The sequence below is a fragment of the Passer montanus genome, unplaced genomic scaffold (genome assembly GCF_014805655.1).
Source record: "Passer montanus isolate IOZ18808 unplaced genomic scaffold, ASM1480565v1 scaffold16, whole genome shotgun sequence".
Taxonomy (NCBI): Eukaryota; Metazoa; Chordata; class Aves; order Passeriformes; family Passeridae; genus Passer; species Passer montanus.
In genome coordinates this window covers 14,602,963-14,622,862 of record NW_024363160.1, presented here as the reverse complement: position 1 = coordinate 14,622,862, position 19,900 = coordinate 14,602,963, and the positions used below count along the sequence as shown (strand labels likewise).

The 19,900-nt window shown below is 37.8% G+C and overlaps 1 protein-coding gene across 4 annotated transcripts in view; it reads right to left on the bottom strand.

The window, feature by feature from the left end:
- The window catches only part of NOL4 (nucleolar protein 4), a 189,912-nt gene that overhangs the window by 19,474 nt on the left and 150,538 nt on the right, over positions 1-19,900 (bottom strand). For all 4 annotated transcript variants that reach the window (XM_039703095.1, XM_039703097.1, XM_039703096.1 and 1 more), the window contains one exon: positions 15,321-15,434. In XM_039703095.1, the coding sequence (XP_039559029.1) occupies positions 15,321-15,434 (114 nt within the window). The remainder of the gene's footprint in view (positions 1-15,320; positions 15,435-19,900) is intronic.

Below are 19,900 nucleotides of genomic sequence, written 5' to 3'. Positions count from 1 at the left end.
AACCCAAGTTTTTAGTTAAGTCAGCAGAGTTTCAGTATTCACAGTAAGAAAAGCAAAGCACTTGCCACAGCCTCTGGATTTGCACATAGAAATGTTAACTTTTGTGACCTGTTAGCCATGTGGCATCATGTCTTCTTACCTCCAAACTATTTTGAAAAAAGTTCTACAAAATTCCCAGTCCTTATGTTGAGGGATTATTAATAAAAAAAATTAACATCTACTTGAAATTTCAACTTGCTGTACCAGATCCATAGCTGAGACCTGAAAAATGAGTGCTAAAATCTTATATTCTCTTTAGGAAAACACTTAAAATATAAAACAGCAATATTTTGTTTAAGGGGAAGAGTTCTTCTCTGATAACCTTTTAAGACTTATACATATATTTATATTTATATTTGTCCCATAATATCTCTCCATGGGTATTTCTCCACCTCCCAGGGTATTCACAGCATTCCTTAAAATGATGCATCTATTGACAGTCCCATAACCTGCTGCCCAAAACCATCAGTACAGATAGATATAACAAAATAATTGCATCTTTAGACAGATTCCTTCCCCTTTAAGTTTATTTGACCTCCAAGACAGCATTGTAGGAAAAGGCACTAGATTTATGGATGAGGTCTACTTACAGCCAGCAGAAAGACCCCTGAGACTTTATCCAGAAGTACTCAATGCAAATTTGAGCAAGCTGGCTAAAATAAAACATGAAGTAAAGTTCAAATAATATCACAGAACTCATGCCAGATATTCCTTAGACTGGCAAGTGTTTTGATTATCCAGGAGTGGACTTAGCAGTAAAATCAAGTGGGACATAATTGCTGTTCTTGGGTTTGCACACTATTTCTCCTCTTGTAAGGAGCAGCTGGGGGATTTCTAACTTGTTTTCCATTCTCTGTTAACAGATCTAGACTATGTTTTTCTCTGCCACTCTCTCTGCATTATTTTCTTCACTTTTACTTACTTAAATCAAGTATGCATAAAAAATGAGAAAGCCTATTCTTGTGTGACATACTACTCAATTTGTAGCTCAGTTGGAGCTGGGTATTCCAGCCAAGCTGAACACTCATGATTTAGTTGTGAGTCTATCATCTCATCATTATATGGAGAGCACATCAGTCTCAGAGTAGAATTTTCTGGCCCGAAAACCTGAGATTACATGAAAAACTGCTCCTAGCTTGCAGAGGCAACCGTAATGAACATATCACTGCCAGAAATCTAGGTTCTAATGATGATTTTGCTTTGAAGTCCAATATAATTTTTTTTTTCATAGTTCTGATAAAAAACTATAAGTAGAATTTTTTAGATGGTGGTGAAATATTGATACAGTCTAATTGAGTTAAATTGAGTGTAATAGAGAGTCCAGTTAGGCATCTAAACTGCCTGAAATACCAACAGTGATGTGGAAACGTGAAGAGTGCCTATCAAAATATTAAGTTAGCTGCCAGCACTTCAAGGATCTCTGAACTGTCCTCCTGACACAGGATATAGAGCCAAGAAAAGAAAGCCATGCTTCAGTTTCAGATTAGAATGGCATAGGTTCGTTTTGCTTTCAGATTATTAACACTGAAATGAACTGTCACCATCACTGTTGTCACCAGACATCAAAAATGACATCAGCCAGTGCTCAACAAGAAATGAAAGCATGAGACTGACATGGAAAAAGAAGATCAAAATAAAATGTGCCATTGTGTAGAAGAGAGATAAATGAACCCCAGACTTCTGCATTTCTGATAGAATGACACATCATCTATAAACTGGAATGCGTATGTTAACCTTAAATAAAGGGTTGGTGTTTTCACATTGCAGCATTTCAGTCTCGTTTTTTCACCACTGCCACATCACCTGCAGTACAGAAAACATCCTTTGGAAAGAGGTGTTGTATGACTGTTGCAAGAAGCTGATGGAAAACCACTTTTGCTGGAGCAGTACTTAAGCAGACGCTCACTGTTCACTTTTCAGTTCATTATCCACTGTGGTAGCAGAAGTGCAACATGAGCTTTCAGAGGTCACCAGTGCTGCTGGTTGAGCATGGACACATGGATGAGCTACTTCTACAGTTTAGTTAACTGGGATGCTTGGTCCCTGGGGAAAGAGAAACTGTGTTCTACTAAAGGACTGTGTTTCTCTGCCCAAATGGAAAGGGACAACATTTATATTTTCCTGTGGCTCTTAAGATAAACTTACTGTTCTTTAGTGAGGTTCTAGATAGAGTTGATTTTTAATGTGCTCTCCTTGGTGTGGCTTTTTTTCCCATTAGGAATAAAGGAATATTAAAAAGCTTAATAACTCAATGGAGCAATCCCATTTTAGGTGAGCTAATGGTAGAAAGTGTCCTTGCAAGTTAATTTTCTTACTAGCTTCTGCTGTTCTTGTCTCAGGTTGCACCACCATAACTTTCATATCACCTTCATAAACTATTTCATAAGTTATACTGGTCATGCTTTTTATTTTTCTGGAGAATTTTAACATACGAAATAATTTAGATAGCTAGGTATTCCACCACTACTAATTGAAAGTTGTCTCAATATGCAAGACAGATGCACAGTGCAAGACTGCACAGTGCACCACAGTGTGTGCACAGCAGTGACTTCCTCATTGCAAATTTAAATCACATGTCCAACAATGGCTGGCACCAGGTTACAAGCAGCTTCAGATATGTAAAAGGCAGGACTGGACATGGCTGAATATGGAAATTGTGCCAATACCTTTGAGTTTTGGCAAAATTCCTGTGGGTGATAGTGTATTTCACAAAATACACATGACATTTCCTATGGAGAAAGCAGTTCAAATCCAGACAGAGGTGTCATGTGAAGAGCAGAAGAGTCTTCAGCCACCATTTTCTGCCTTGCAGAGGAGCAAAACAGGAGAAAGGGCAGGTGGTGCTCTTTTCCTCCCTGTTGTACCAGCAGAGGGAAGAGAATTGTTAGGGCCCAGGCCTCATACAGAATTCCTTCCTCTCAAGTTAGGCAGAAAACAAAGGCAGAGTTTTACTCTGCCCTAAAGACTAGCACAACATGATCCTTGCCTTGGACCCTATAATAAGTTATTGATTGGGGCTTTGTTTTTTAGTAGTCAACCTTGAGAATCCCCAGCCCCTCTATTTACACCTCCCCACCCACTCCCAGCCCCCATTTTCCATTAAAGGAAATGAGGTTTCCCTTGGAAGACTACACCAACTCCTTCAGCCTCTGACAGGAGAATATGAAAGGATCTTTTCCTTCCCTCTGTCACTTCCACAGAGCTCTCAGTCTAAGGTCACTCAGGACACATGACCATGGGCACAGGTTTGCTAAACCTGCTCTTTCTTAAGAGACTTCATTTGGTATGTGCCTGATCCCAAAAGTGAAGCACTGCATAATGAACTCCAGGGCCTAGGATGCCCCTGCCAGAATTAGAGTAGCTAAATATCTGAAGAAAATAAAGGTAAAAATTCAGGGGAAATGAAGTAGAGGTTTTGTCATGTTTATTCTCATCTTGCTACATAAACCTTCTCAAAGCCAATTTCTTTGCAGAGGCCAGCACCTTGCAGAAGACCATAGCTACTGATCATTTTTGTTGCTTCTTTGTTGACAGGCAGTACTAATAGAGGAGTCTGAATATCTGACTTTTCTTCCAAAAGAGAAACAACATAAACTGCAAGAAAACAATATCCTCTTTTGCCATCCCAAGAGTGGTTTTGCCTGCAGGTAATGGTGCTGAATGAATCAACGTATTACTGAAACTGATGTGTGATGACAAAGGCATAGCAATACTTACTGCTGAACCAGAAATATGCAAAGCAAGAGAAATTCCTCCTTTGCAGTGTAATCCTCTCATTCAGAACAAGCCTTGCTATGCCTCAGGCAGCTCCACTTTTATGATAACAATCAAGCATTTTACTCAGTACTTTTCATGCCTATGTGTATGGTCCTAAAGAAATTATCTCAGTAAGGTACTACTGCAGGAGTTTCTTTCCCCCTTGCCAAAATGCTATTTTCCAGTGACTGTGATGGGCAACATTTTCAGCTGCAATAGATCAGCATTACTCCATTCAGTGCAGAAGGACTTTGGCACCAGAGCACTAACAGAGAAAATCTTTAAACTTATGAATCAAATGTTTAGGAAGCGCACAAGGAAAAGTGTGTGGGAGTACTGGAGCAATGCTTGTGCCAGCTTTGCAGATTTATTACTACAATATCATCATGGTCACCATAATTAAACCTCCCACTATAGGTCTCTTCATCTACTGCACTACAACTGGTATCACTCCCACCACTGCCAGCCTATTTGGTTGACACAAAACAGTTTTCCATGCTTCTGCCAGATCTGGGATATTGAGATGCAACCACCGAAAAAGGCTCTATGGAAAACTATGGGGTACGATTTGGATTTTGAGTGATTCTTCCTATTTCTCCTCTGCTCCAGACTTCCTTTTTATATTACATATTATGGAGCATGTGTCAGGGGGAAGAGGCCAAAGCACTTTATGTTAGACTCCAAATTAAATTCTTCTTCATTTAGGAACAGATGACAGCCTAGACACGAAGCATTTGAGGTCAATGCTGAATTAGCTTCCTCATTTTCAACTAATTAAAAATGTCTGTGTGTTCCACTTTGAAAAGGAAGAAAAGCAAGCCCACTGGAGATCCCATAATTTTGTTTCCACAGGTAAATTATAGTCAAAGCTACAGATCTTCTAAAAAAACCCCAAAAAACAAACCAACAAGCCCCAGTTTTCTTGTCTGTTAGAGAGCGAGCAATTGCTTTTTTGTATTCACTTAATGATTGGTTCTTCTTTTCAAAGGTAGGTTCAGATATTTTAAAGATATTTTACCCTGTGTTTGATACATTTGAATGCTAATTATTTTATTTCAAATCTGCATTAAAACCTGAACAGCATGTTTGTGGAAAACATTTTTTTTCTATTAATTCAATGCAAGGTGTCTGTTAATGAACACTGTCTCAGGTAAAACTTACAGTTAAAAAAAATTGAAATATATGGTATTAAAAAAAAATAACAAACAAACCTGACCTCCACACACTGTCTTCAGCTATTTAGTAGAAAGAGAATACTTTGCTACTGAAGGACTTGCTCTAATTTTTTTATAGAACTTTATCATCCTTTAACTTCAGTACTATGAGGCTTCTGTATTTTAAAAGATTAAGTAAATAAGAAGTGGTGTTTGAGGCATGGCCTTTTGACTCCATAATCATCAAACCAAAGTAGCATATGCCATTGGAATAAACAAAGACATGAACTTTGACTAGCCTTTGGAGGATGCACTTTCTGATTTGCTTTATTAATGGAGACAGTAAAACTGAAGCTTAATATGAAATACCATGAGTAATAAGCATGAAATATGTGTACTGCAGTGAAAATCTGTTCCCCAAATATTCTCATTTCAGGGGAGAATTTTTTTGGCACAATGACTGGGCTGCTGGCCACAGCCTGCTTGGCTGCCTTGTCCTGTGCCTAGCCTCTTTAGCAGCTGGTGCTGCTCTCAGGCACTGCATTAAGCTCCTGCTCCCACAGCTTATTATAGGTTTAATTTTTTTCTTAGAAAAATATGTTTCTAAATTTAGTTTAGGACATCAAGCCAGTTGTTGAATCACAAACATGTTCCTGCTACCAAACATAAGCAGTCTGTACATTCACTTGTATGTGTATTTTCTGTGGGCAGAACTGCTTTTTCCAATTGAGGAATACTTCTGAATCCATTGTGCAAATGATGTTTGGAATTAGGAGTAATTTTTGTCTCTGTAAAATCTTCTAAATCTTACTAATTCACTAGCCAAAACCAGAATTTGCCTCTCTTGAAAAATGAGGTTTTGCTCATGCACACTGGCTTTGTCTTTATGTCATTAAACTGGCCCAAACTCTGTGTGATAATGGGGATTTACTCACCAGAAACATTATTCCCTCCTGTGCTGTGGGCAGGAGGGTGTGTGCAATGAAGTCATTAGCTAAACACAGGAAAAGAAATACATACTTGTATCTATGATAGAAACATCTGACAGGCAAGCAAATGCTTCACATTTAATATCTTCTTGCCATATGAAAGGAAAGGATAAGTGAAAAGGTTCTCTATTCCTGGCTTTTAAGGCTGGGGCAGGAAGAACAGAAGTCTTGACTCTAAACCCTCCATCTTCAGACCTGAATAAAGAACTCTTATATTTACATGTCCACTGGCCTTTTCTTTTCTGCCTCCTTGACATAAAATGGATGTTAAAGACATCTGGAAGAAAGCTGTTCCCGACCATATCCATTTTCATTCTACCTATGGTAGGAAGGGGGATAAGATTGCTCAAAAGTTCCTGTCCAAGAAACAGCGCAGTATTCCATTTTTGAGCCTTCAACTTTATCAACCTCCAGAACAGAAAACTTACATTGACATCAATTTTACTTCACATTCAATATGTTATTACAGCTCAGGGTGTCTTAAAGTATACTCTGAAATCAGCACCTTGAAATTCAACTACACATGCTCAGCACAAAGAGCCTGGAAAAATACAGCATTTTCTAATTTAATGATCTCTGTGTTGAGGTGAAAAATTAGCTGTTCACCTTAGGGCCTCCCTGAAAATCCAAGGCATGAAATTATTTACAATTGCATGACTTGCACATTATTCCCTTCCATCACATGTAGCAAATTTAATGTGGTTTGGTCTGGAGTCTGGAGGGAGGGGGGCTGCCCTGTGATACTTGGCATCCTCTCCAGCTGCATCTGCTAATGACAGAGCCCTATCCAGCACTGCTGAAACCAGGAATTTTGCCACTGACTTGAAAGACAGCAGGATTTAAAATTACAATGCATACCACTTATTTTCTTCCCCTTGACAATATGGCCAGTGCATTCTGGGTAGGAAGCTAAGCTTCCCCATACTTGTACATAATTTGATCTCCTGACAATAATCCACATGCAGCTAAACGGTGCCTGCATAACATTTTTTGCCTCAGTGGTTAAGGCATATCATTTGGAACCACAAAAAGAAACCAAAGACCAACCTAGAAGTAAAATAATCACCAGGTGGGAAAATGATGGAAGTGAACAAGGCCTGAAATGCAAACTTGAGTGCAGGTATCCAAGGACATTACAGTCATCTTAGTGATCATTTTGAATGCAGATAAAAAAGGATAAAGTACTGAAGTACTGAAGTCATTCTCATCCCTATTAAATACCAAATCACAAAGAGATGTCTGTTCACAAAAAGCTATTACTAATAAAGCTTCTGTAGTGTAAGAGGCATTGAGCTCTTTGCAAGTTAAGTGACATTTGCCTCTTGTGGATTTTGGGATTCCGATTTCTATTTGTTTGCTTTATGTTAAGTGAACCATCTGCTTCCTTTTGCTCTTTTCTAAGACTCCAGAAGCCTCCCATTCTGAAGCAAAAATCACTTTGAGCTGGAATTTTTCAGGTTTTATGTAAATGCTCGGCAGAGGTATGATATGGCCCTATCCCTCTGCACAGCTGCCACTCGGATGAAGTGCCTTTTTCCTTCCATCCTTTAGAGCAAATTAGGCTCTGTGAAACCCAAAAGGAAGGGAACTCCTGATGCTTTCTCCTCCACCTTTTACAAGGATGTGCAGTTGACGTGCTCTTCCTGCATGCTGAATAGCTGTGACAAGGACTCCATCACCCTGACACAAAACCGCTTCTTTGTGCTCCCTCTGCATTTGCAGCTTTCTGCCACAGCAGCACTGCCTCAGCAGGGCATCCTCCACCATCAGCTGGGAGATATTTTTGCATAACTCCCTTTTCTGTAACCAATGTTGTCCAAATCTGCCCTTTATTATATAAAATATATTGTGGTATATTGCCACCACACAATATCAATAACAGAATCTAGAGAGCAATTTAAAACCATAATTTTTTTTCCTTCCTCCTGGGAGCTGTATTGATCAGGAAAGAGAACAACACACAATCAAGGACACAAATGTATATCTTTCTTCCTTCTTTCCTGCTCTCTGAAGGGTAATACATGAGAAAACTCCTCAGTGTCAAGATTTTGAAGCTGGGCTTTAATTGCAAAATTCTCTCTGTCCTCCAAATATGAAGGTTTAAAAGTCTCTTACCCATCACTGCTGAAAGCCAGACACAGTGATCTTGCACTAGAGGTCCATGCCCTCACTGCAATTTAGATTTTTAATTCGTTTCTACCAGAGCAGTTTCACAATTACTTATAATTTGTCCACCAGTAATTTCCTTCCTTCTTAATCAAAACACAAACTGCTCCTGGTCTGCAGTAGCTAGATATCATTTTTGTTAATAAAATGGTGCTTGAAGAGTCTTTCTTTATGGCAGCCCCCCTATTACATGCAGCAAAACAGCACCAGAAATTGCATGGAGGCAGATCAGTAACATCTTCTCACAAACCTATTTTTTTTTAAAAAAATCAGGAATTCAATACAAACAGAAGGACACACCATAGCAGTGATTTCCACTTTTATTAATATTCAGATGTATTGCATGAACACAGAACCTGCATCCAGTTCTGCAACCAGCACTTGTACCAATCTGCTGTATTCAGGTTGCTGCTATGACAACTATCTGGAGTCAAATGTCAGGTCAGCTCCCAGCATATGTGTCTAGGCCATAATTAATTTGTCAGAAACCTAATAGCCACCTATACCTACTCCTCTAACAAATAAAAGCAATATTGTTAAAATTACTAAATGTATCCTTAACAGCCTATTCACTGAAAACTTTAGATATTCCTTGCTTTTATCCCCCAAAACACAAACAGCTGAGAAGGATGTGTTTGAAGTGCCTATTTGCAAACTTACCACAGAATTACAGAATAGGCTGAGTTGCAAGGAACCCATCAGGATCATTGAGTTCAACTCCTGGCCTTGCACATTCTCTAAGAGTCCAAGAGTCTCACCACATACCTGAGAGCATTGTCCAAACACTTCTTGAACTCTGTCAGGCTTGGTGCTGAGACCATTTCCCTGGGGAGCCTGTTCCAGTACCGAAACAACCTCTGGGTGAAGAACTATTTTCTAATTTCCAACTTAAACACCCCCTGACACAACTTCAGGCCGTTCCCTCTGGTTCTGCCACTGATCACCACAGAGAAGAAATCAGTGCCTGCCCCTCCTCTTGCTCTTGTAGGGAAGTTGTAAGTGCAGTGAGGTCTCCCTTCAGTCTCCTCTTCCAGGCTGAACAGACCAAGTAACCTCAGCTGCTCCTCATACAGTTTGGGATCATTAAATTATCTCTTCCTCCACCGCAATGATTACTGATATTTAATTTGTCTGGTTACAAGTCACAGCATAGAAAAAAATACAGCTGTCATCTCAATGAGAGGGGGTTTTTTAAATGCATTCAGTGTTTATCAGAAAGAACTGTTTCATAGCATCATAGTCCATAATACTCTGTGAACATAGACTTGCCCTTGTCAACTTGAAAAGCTCAAATAAACAAAGACTTTTTTTTTTTTAACTGAGGCCAACACATCAAGTGAGTTGTATTGTGAGGAAAACAGCTTTAACAGATTATAAAGTTGTCTGACTACTGCTGTTTTCATGTAGTCTCTGGAATGAAAGGAAAGTGTACCTTTAAAACTCATATTTTTTTAAAAATGGAACTAGAATAATTTTTTCTTATCATGTAAATTCTATACAATATTAACAGACAAGCATTCTGCAAAGGCACTACTAATTTAAAGAGTGCCAGCTTTGACTGAGAAATGCCTTTTTTAGGATGGGAAATATGTAAAATAACAATAACTTTCATTTTCCTCTGAGCTTAAGTTTTTCTTAGGCTCAACTTGTCATTTGCTATGTATCTGCAACAGAATCACACATCACATGTCCAATTACTTGGGGCATGAGGATGAAAGAAGGGTATGTAGCTCCCTCCTTTGGCTGATCAAAAAACTGTGCATGCTATTGCAGCTTTTCCATGACATTAGTCACTGAAGTGGAGTCAAATGGCTAAAAAGACATGGATTGGATCCAGGAGAGATCAAGGCCACTGGCTTTGCAGTCACATGTGACCACTATTCTATCTGCAAATATAACAATGTATTCTCAAAGGTCCAGATTCCTAACTGGTACAAATCAACATGTTGTGAATGAAGCAACATCAGTTTTCAAAATGATCTGGCTAACTATACATGACGTGTCCATAAAAAGGTTCATATACTTCTACAGTCATATTACGCTATGATTCAGTTCTTTTCCTGCTTTCCCATATTTATCCTCCCTCCTCATTCCAAGTGCTGACATTTTGTCTTGATTGCCAAAAACTGCTTATTTCAATTAGAGAAAAATGCTCATTCATAAATTTTGCAACATGACAGCATGCAAAAAGTATAACTTCTAAACAAAAAAACAACAAAATGCAGCTGTTACAAAAAAACACTTGTGTCCAAATGAAGGAGAAGGAATTTTTTCTTACTATTTTTTCCACAGATAGATTCCACCAGTTCATCTTCTTTAGGAAAAATAAAGAGGCAGACCCTCTTGCATACTGTATATAAATTACTATTTACTCTTATATCTTCCCCTGAAGACTTTTCATTGTTTTTTGGTTTTTGTTTTTTTGGTTTTTTTAATTTTAGACAGAACAGTAGCAACACTAATCCACCTCCACTTTCTCCAGAGTCCCACAGCCCAGTCCTGCTCCACACCATTTCATGCTGAGGTTTTACAAAAGCACAGCACACACATAACTGTTTGGAAGAAGCAGACACTGACACTGGTTGAGCTTTTAGAACAAAACTTCCATTTTTGTGATCAACAACAGATTGAACCACATGACCAAGGTCTCTGGAGTGCATAAAGCAGGCATCCTGCCCCTCTGCTCGCTGCCCAGGACATAATGACAGGATGGCTTTTCCCAGATTTTTATATTTATTGAATCATTCTTCTTTTGCCCAACCAAGATGCAATTTGGTTTGTAAAGTGAAGGGCATGGCAAAAGCAGAATGATTATATAGTTCACCATATGCAATGAATACAAATGAAATGGGCTGTATTTGGCTCTACTTATTTAGTTGCATGACTCCCTTGTTAATTGCAGTTCAGAACCTCCACGTAATGCAACTGCTTCAGACCAAATATTGCTAGGGATGTAATAAGGATCTTGAAGGATTATCCCAGGAAAATATCCAAAGTAGCAAATAAAATCTTAAGGATTCAGATAATGCCTCTTCTCTCTCTAACTGAAGCAAATCATGTGAGATTGATTAAATTATTGTTTCTGCATTTTTCATCAACTGTGATCAAAAATGTCTTTAAAATTCAACAGAGTTCCTCTTTTTCAGTATCCAAACTTAACAGAGGTGATTTGTAGAGAGACACAAAAGCTCTTCTTTGTCTCTGTACCATCTTCCTGATCTGGACTGTGAAAGGTCAACCAAATTTAGCCCAGTGTCACAAGCATTTCACTGTTCAGCAGTACTACCAGTAAACCTAGACAATTTCAACATATAAATCTATAAGAATTGTACAAGAGAATAAATTCTTTTTGGTACTGGGAAGAATTTAAAAGTGGAAGTGACAGGACTCTTCAGTTGGGTAATAGGTATCAAATATATAACTTCTCAACACTAAAGCTGCTGGCCAACCAAACAGTGCTTGATCTCAAGATAATGAAAATGCACTGGAGCTTAAGAGAGCACTTGAGTAACATCTAACATGGCCAGACAGCCAAAGCATTACAGTCTGAGCTACCACAGCCTAGTAAATACATTGATGTTTTTTAAAGAGAAGTCTCACAAACTGTCAATGCTTTCATTGTTGCAGTTGGGAAATTATTGTTGCAGTATTGGGAAATTACTAGTTTCCTGAAAGACAAGAATGCATTTATTTTCCCATTAAGAAATAAATTCCTGGCATGAAAAAAAACAATGTTGAAAATAAGTCAGTGATGCCAGATTTCAGATGCCAGTGAAACTAGATTTCATTTTTTGAGATTAGATTTTTGCTGGCAAAATTTTCAGCCTTTAGTTAGGAAATACAAAGTACATATAGGTGTAAATTAGGACACCGGTTGAAGGATGGTTTCTTCCTTATCCAGACTTAGCTTTATCACTCTTAACACTGTCCCCAGATCAGGGTTATATAAACCACTGCAGCTATTAGAAACACTTCTGGAAAGTAATCCATAAGACAAAGTACTTGTGTGTGTAGAGACACATACACACAAGGAGAGATTTCTTCTGAAGAGAAAACAAATGAGTGCATTGGACTGTAGGTATACAAAGCCAGTCCTTCACATTTAATACTTGTGAAAGAAACAAAAAATACTCATGAGCATGGCCTACACTATCTGTTAAAAAGAAATGAGGTCTTAAAATGTCCCTAGATTTGACTTTTAAGATGCTTCTTTCTGCTGAGCAATAATTTATATGGTTTTTCATCAAATCACTACTAAAATTAACACTGTAGGAAAAAAAACCAAAACATTTAATTTGGAAATTCCTGTATTTTTAACAAATAGAGACTTACATAAAGGACATACAAGGAAGATACTCAGAACTTCCTGATCAAGACCTGTGTTGTGTCAGGGAGAGAAGGAAAACTGAAGAAAAGGAAAGGGCATAAACAAGACAAGAAAAGGAGTTCAGGAGTCTGCAAAGTTTTACTTAGCTTCAGGAATGGGAATAACACTCAACTGTGTTCTTAATTAATTCATGGGTTTTGTGTAATATTCTGAAAAAGATGGTGGTGGGGTTACAAATTTCAGAATTACAGAACCACGGAATCAATTAGGTTAGAAGAGCCCCCTCTCGGATATCATAGAGTCCAACCTACCCCAAGAACCATGGCACCGAGTGCCACATCTCACTTTGAGGCAGATCACCTGTCTGGAACACAAAAGGCAGAACTTCACTGTACTGTATGCAAGAATAAAGTAGCCTTAATGCAATGCTTCCATTCAGCTCTGAGGGGAAGTGCTGAATAAGTGCTCTTGCCAGATCCTCTTGACAATCTACTTTCCAGGACTGTCTAATGCTTGTCTTCAATTTGAAAATCTCTTTATATCATTTATGAAGTGGTACTTTTCATCATCAAAATCTTATCTTATTTCCCCTTTCTCCCTCCCAGATTTTCACTGGCATTCTCAAAGCCTGTCTGAAAACAAGGCGCCATTTTGTTTGTTTTAAGAGCTATGGAATGACAAAGCAACATGATGAACTGAACTTTTCCAATCTTTCTCTGTTTAAGAAAAAAACCTAATGAAAATATAATATTTTTGATATATGTAAGTGAAGGAAATTTAATAGTAAGTTAAGAGGAAAAAAAATAAGAAGACAAGCTAAATAGAACCCTTTTACCTATTAGTCACACTCTCTGCATGTGAGGATACAGATACAGTTCTCATCTCAGCAGATGAACTAAGCACACTATTGTCCATTAAAGGCCACACTCAGAAATACTCTGGAATGCTGTGCTCTCAGTCTACTTCATTAATTTTCCATTCTCTGAATAAATAATTAAATTTCAATGGAACTGGGGCTAAACCCAAGGTTTTCTACTTCTCTAATGACTTATCTATTACATCCTGAAGGGTAAAGTTCTCACTAAATTTTATAAGCTATCTAATACACACTGCCATATTTTTTTCCAGCATGTTCAGCATATCTGCTCAGCATATCTGTCCTGAATTCACAAGTAGTTTTGCAAGCACCAAAGTTACACCAGCTCAGATAATTTACTGCTTGCTGAATCAAATGGCTGGTGCTATTTGCAATTCCACTGTGTTCCCAGAACTCACTGGCAAAAAGGGGGAAGAGCTGAAGGAAGCAGAACCCAACACCCACTGTTCATAGGCAGCTTTGCTACTTTAACATTACAGTTGCAATTAAGGTGATCAGTTGGGAGATATTCTGACTACAGATTTTTAATTTTATAATGAAAAGATATGTATGCCTCTCCCCCAAAGAGGTTATCAAGTCCTTCTGTGATAGTAATACTACAAATAAAAGTAAAATAATCATATTAATATGTTTTTTTTTAGTTCTATTATTTACTCATTTTTGTTTCAACAGGTCTCTGGCTCCCAGAAGAGTATTATGGGATTCTCACTCAAATCACTTGAAAACTCTGCCTCACCCCGGCTGGACCAAGGAATTTAGCCATTAGTTTTGAGCAATGAAAGTAACTGGTGTTTGTGCAAGTCATTTCTATTTTCCCTTGGGCTAACAGCACATTGACTTGTAGATTTTCTTTTTATTATTACTGAAAAATCAGAGAGAAAATGAGAGAATATAAAACCTGCACAATCTGAATGAGCACTGTTTCTAAACTAAATTATATTTAATATTTCAGTGCTTTGACATCTCATGTGATTTATAAATCTTAAGACAAATGCAGCACAATAATGAAAATACTAGCAAAAACATCACAGCAGAAAGAAATAGCAAGATCCACTCTCAGATCCTAAACTATCAATTTTGTAAGTACAGCAGTAGTAACCCTTTATACAGTTAGGGCATGACCTGAAAGAACTCAATGGACTATGCATAAAAGGAAAATGTTCTTTTAAAAAATATTCTATCCCACAAAATAAAAATTCATTTGCCATGACAGAAGCACATTTTGGAACACATGAGATATCACTAAGATTTTTACTTTGTTCCAATCATGAAGAGAAATAAAGCACAATAGTATTTCTAATAAGAATGTTAGACATTCAGTGTGTCTCTGGAGTGAGTAAATAATCAAAGCCTGGAATGAGCTACTAGTTGGATTTTAAAAAACTAAAAGAAAACATGCCATTTCCAGAAAATAAAAGAGAATAAAATTGTACCATGCACTACAAAGGTGAATAATCACACAAGAAAAAACCATATCAGCTTTAAAAACTTACTAATAAGTTAATTGACAGCATTTTGTTATACACGTAGTAACTTCTCTGTTTCAGACAAATAGGTATTTTCAGTCAGTAACAATATTTCACCTTATATTTAAAATGCATGCACTTTTTGAAAGAGAATATGTGCACAAATAAATACACTGATTCATGGGCACATGCACCATTTCTGTTATTTAGGTATATTATATCCACTCTATGTTCTGTTCTTTTTAATTCCAGTATAGGGATTACACATTATGCTCTGGAAATCTACACCCACCAAAAAGTAAATATATAGCTTTATCCAGCTGGACATTACAAATATATTAGACACCCTGACACAGCTTATGTAAATATAGACAAAGACATGCTTGTGTATTCATTAAAAAAAAACCTACAGCTTTTGTATTTTAATTAACCTTGCTAGCAAGAAGCATATAAGGCACAGCACCACCCTTCTGCATGGCACCCTATGTAAATGAGTCCAGTGCATTTATAAATATGGATGTGGCAGACCCCCAAAGAACACAGTACCTGCTGTCTATCCAACCGCATCCTTTTTGCAGCATTTCTGCTTTCACTCTCACAGGCGGAAGCCAGGATACTCTCTGCAACTGCTGAAGTAAGGTGTGAGGGAATAGGTCGTGACTATGAAAGAGAAAAAGAAACACAGAAATTATTCCTAGCGTAATCCACAACATCCTTTTTCAAAGCACACCATACCATCACCTAGGCAGGAAAGTCCGCTCATTGAAATGCAGTTTATACCAACAAAACAGGGAAATGGAACTTGCAAAGATGAAAAATGAAACTAGTTAGATGTTTAAGCTGCAGCTGATCCACAGATCCACGAGAAGCCCTTTCCCCCCACAGCTCTATTGTCCACTGTGTTTAGTCTGGCTCATTAAGCTGTACTTTGAACAGACAGTGGCATATTCTCTGCGTTCCAGCAGCACCCTGGCCGTCTGATTCTTGTTAAGAAAACTGAAAGGCTTTTTATCCTGTGCAGCATGTGACAGAGATGAGTAGTGTTTTTTTATAGTCATAAAAAAAAAAAAAAGAAAAACCCAAAAAACAAAACCAAACAAAACAAAAAAATCCAAGTGATAGGGTTGAAACATCACTCAAAACCTAACAGATTGTCAGAACATTTCAGAGCAGCCTCAATCTGTAGTATACGAATATTTGCATTCCTTGCTGCAACATGACTGATGTGATTAAAATGACTTAAAAAAAAATCTGTTTTTCTTTCGAAAATGCCAGCTTTCTAACACTCCAAATATTTTGTTGTTCAGCTAGATATGGTTCATTTTTCCAATTCAAAACCTGTCATTACTAATTTCATAGCATTTACACATTTTAGGTTAAAGGTGCAGTGAATTCCCCCCCAAAAAGGGAATGAGAGAATCTTTTTAGCACCATTGTTAATTATGAACTCCAGTATGATCTTGCCTACCATTTCATTAGGAAGAATATTTACCTGGCTTTTTTTTTTCCTGATTACATACAAAACAATCTTCCTGAAAGATGAAGCTCATAATAATCTTCTTCATTAATATACAAAGACATATCAGAATTACCAAGAAAATAAATAAAGTGGGGATAATAACAGAGATACTTATGCATATATTACAGAGACTGCAATTTACTGAGCCCAGTTCTGAACTTCCACAAATTTTCAAAGCTTCATTGAACTCAAATTTACATTTACTATGCAAATTTTTACCAACTGAGGCTATGGCCACATGCAAGGGGGTTTGGGTGTGGTTTTTTGCTTAATTTTTTTTTTTTTTGGCTGGTTGGTTCATTTTTGGTTTTGGGGAGGTTTTTTTGTTTGGTTTGGTTTGGTTTTTGAAGAGTTTTACTTTCTTGCTCCCAAAAACGTGGTTATGAACCTGCTATGAAATGTCAATTAATTTGGGAAGAAAATTTTGAAGTCATTCCCATTCAGTTCCTAGACAACTTTAAAACAGGTTAATTGTATAGGCTGAACTGATTTTATGGTTTTCATAACATTCCAGAAACTGAAGAGCCAGCCATTATCACTATTAGATTTTTACCTCTAAAAATTAAAGTCCATTTATTGACTTTGGATATGTTCTGCAGAATGCCAATTTTTAATGTGACACTCTACTATCTCTAAAGGATGTGACCACAGTCTGTCTGGGACTGGAAGATGAACTAGCTTTCAGAAATAGACAGGGATTTATGGGTCTTCCTCACTAGTGCAATAGCCTTATTTCTCCCCACTTACATGAGAACAAGCTCCCTGGCATCAGCATAGCAGCCCTGCAAGAAAGTCAACCAGAGGCTGCAATACTGCAATAAATTATACTTGGGTTGATTTGACAGAACAGAGTATTGAGCTTTCCAGTTTGAAAATAATTCAGTCTAAGAGATGAGGGACACTGAAATAACCCCCAGTGTCATGACAGAGGTTAACATTACGTGCAGTATAAGCAGACACCCTACTCAGAGCTCGAGAGAACAAAGTCAGTCTTTGCAGAAGGGTTTCATTGAAAAAGCTTTATATTTAATAAACTGCCTTCCTGGGGTTGTGATGTTACTCTGAATTTGTTACTGCATCCCACTAGATCCCTCTCTGTATTTGCTGGCCAACTATCACTGTACATGCCACTGGTTTGTGTATGTTCAAGGTGCACTGACTCTGTTGGCTGCGTGGAAGTCTCACTGTGGTCCTGTAACAGTGATGTTCACACAATGATATTCTTGAAAAATGGTGAGCAAACACCTAGATAATTCCTCCAGCTCAGGTCTTTAGCTAAACCTGTAACTATACCTACACATCAATGGTTTTTTAGAAGGTGATATGTGAGCCAAAAAACCTAATGTTCTGACCAAGAAGTAAATTGAACACCAGTTCTCCCAGTTTATTTATTTATGGGAAAGAATAAGTTTATTGAAGTGTTTTATAAAACTAAAAATAAAGTGTTATTATAAAAATCAACCTGTTATCTTTGAAAACAAGTGTAGTTGTCGTGTGCTCACTATTGAAATACTGAACTCAAGTTAGCACCTGCAAAAAAAGAGGAAATCTCTGGGTACTGGGGTATCTTCCTCTTGAAATACGTGTTAACCCATAATTTCTCTCAATCATCACTGCAGCTGGCTGTTGATATGTTCATGTCAAGAACTACCTAGAGTGAACCTTAGGGAAAATGTGATGAATACATGGCCCAGTCACCTGGGGAGTAAAGTACTGTAACAAAGCACAGGAGAAAAATCATCTGCTCAGGGTTCAGGCTCCATCAACAATTCTCTAGTATGGCATTGACTGAAAGATGAACAGAGTCCTCTGTCACCAGGAGCAGAGCTGTTAAAAAGCAGATTTTAATGCTTCACAAAATTCCATATCTGTAAAGTCTCAAAAAGATCAATTATGAAAAGCCTTGCCTGAGAGGAGAAATTACTTTGAAATAACCACTTCAAAAATTTGTTTTTAAATAAACTGAATTAATATCTCCATTTTCTATGCTCAGAAGCCCCTTTGTGGCTTAACTCAGCTTCCTTTTCCTCTCTACTTCTGATTATTCATGATCTCTCTCATAACTACAGCTGTAAAACCACTTCTGTAAGAAGCTCAAACATCCCTGTTGCATTCTGAACATCTTTCAATTTCCAGGCTGATGGTGAGATTCAAAGGCTTTGGAAAACATGGCAAAAGTGGTATCATTCAGTTTTGCAGAAGGAAGCCTGCAGATCTCAGCCAAAAGTACATTTTGCAGGTTCCCAGCCTGCCCTCTGCAGAGCTGCGAGCTGAGTGCTGGTTCCTACATGTTTGGAACTACAGCAAGAAATGTGGGAGCCAAGGAGAACTTTTTCCAAGGGCTCCCAGGCTGCCCCCACAATCCCTGGATCCACAATCTGCCCACTGAACTAGCAGAAAACCAGGTTTCATTTTATGTCAAAATAGAAAACCCTTGACAAACTAACATTTTGTAAAGTGGAAAAAAAAAAAAAGGCTTTGCCAAAAAATTCTCAACCAGCTTTAGCTGGTTTGGAATGTGCTTAGTGTTGTTTGAGGCATAACCTTTACAGCCCCGGTTTGGTATTTCTCTCACTTCACAGTGATGTAAAGCAGGAAATAACTATACTGGAACTAGCCATGTGTAAAACTAAAGAAAAGAAGAAATCCTGTAAATTAATCTACCAGAAGTAGCAAATCACAAGGCAGGATAACATTTCTGACATTTTGAACCAAGGACAGATAGAAAAGATGTGAAAATTTTATATTAATTCTCAGGTGAAGAGATGTATAAAACTTAGAAGGAATCTGGTGAACAGTGTAATACAGAACTTCAGAGAAGACTGTCTGTCCATCACACAAATATAGTACACAGAATTGCTTTGTATTTACTTGGAAGCATGATACTTCTTGTGACTACACTGAAGGAGGAGTCACATTTTGAACACACATCCGGTTTTGGTTTTTTACATCTCCTCAGCTGACACACAACTAACATCCAGCCTCACAATGTAGGTGAAGAGCATTCTGATAAATGTTGTCAGGAAAACCTGCTAGATTGCATGTGCACACAGATGCCTTTGTTTATAACAATTTCTGAAACGACTGACATTTAGGAAGTTATTGGAATTCCCTCAGTAACCCATGGGAGATGACCAACCACCTTCAGTCCTCCAATATTTGAAACAATTTTGAGACCACCACAGAGCCTGTAGATGACAACAATGACAACAAAGCAGCATGCACACTTAACCACCTTATTGGCTATGAACTTTTACATGCATTTGTGGGAAATAATTTTTTGTTCAAATGGGTTTGAACTTTTTATACACTTATCCCTTTTTCTCTTTCTGAAGAGTTTATAAATAATTGACAGATATACTTTTGCAAGCTGCCTAATGGAAAATCAAATTAGTCAGTACTTCTTTCTAGTCTAATAAGTGCTGTTTTGCCTTAAAGTATGTTAAACCTAATGAAGACCCTTTCATGACTTTGATGCTCCTTAGTTCTGGGTATCAACAATCAAAGCATCTTACGACAAGCCTTTCTGGAGTCACAGAGTAGTCCTGCAATGTTGCTGATTTTTAGTAGCTGAAATCAGAAATCCTTGACCCAGTTCATCTAGAAA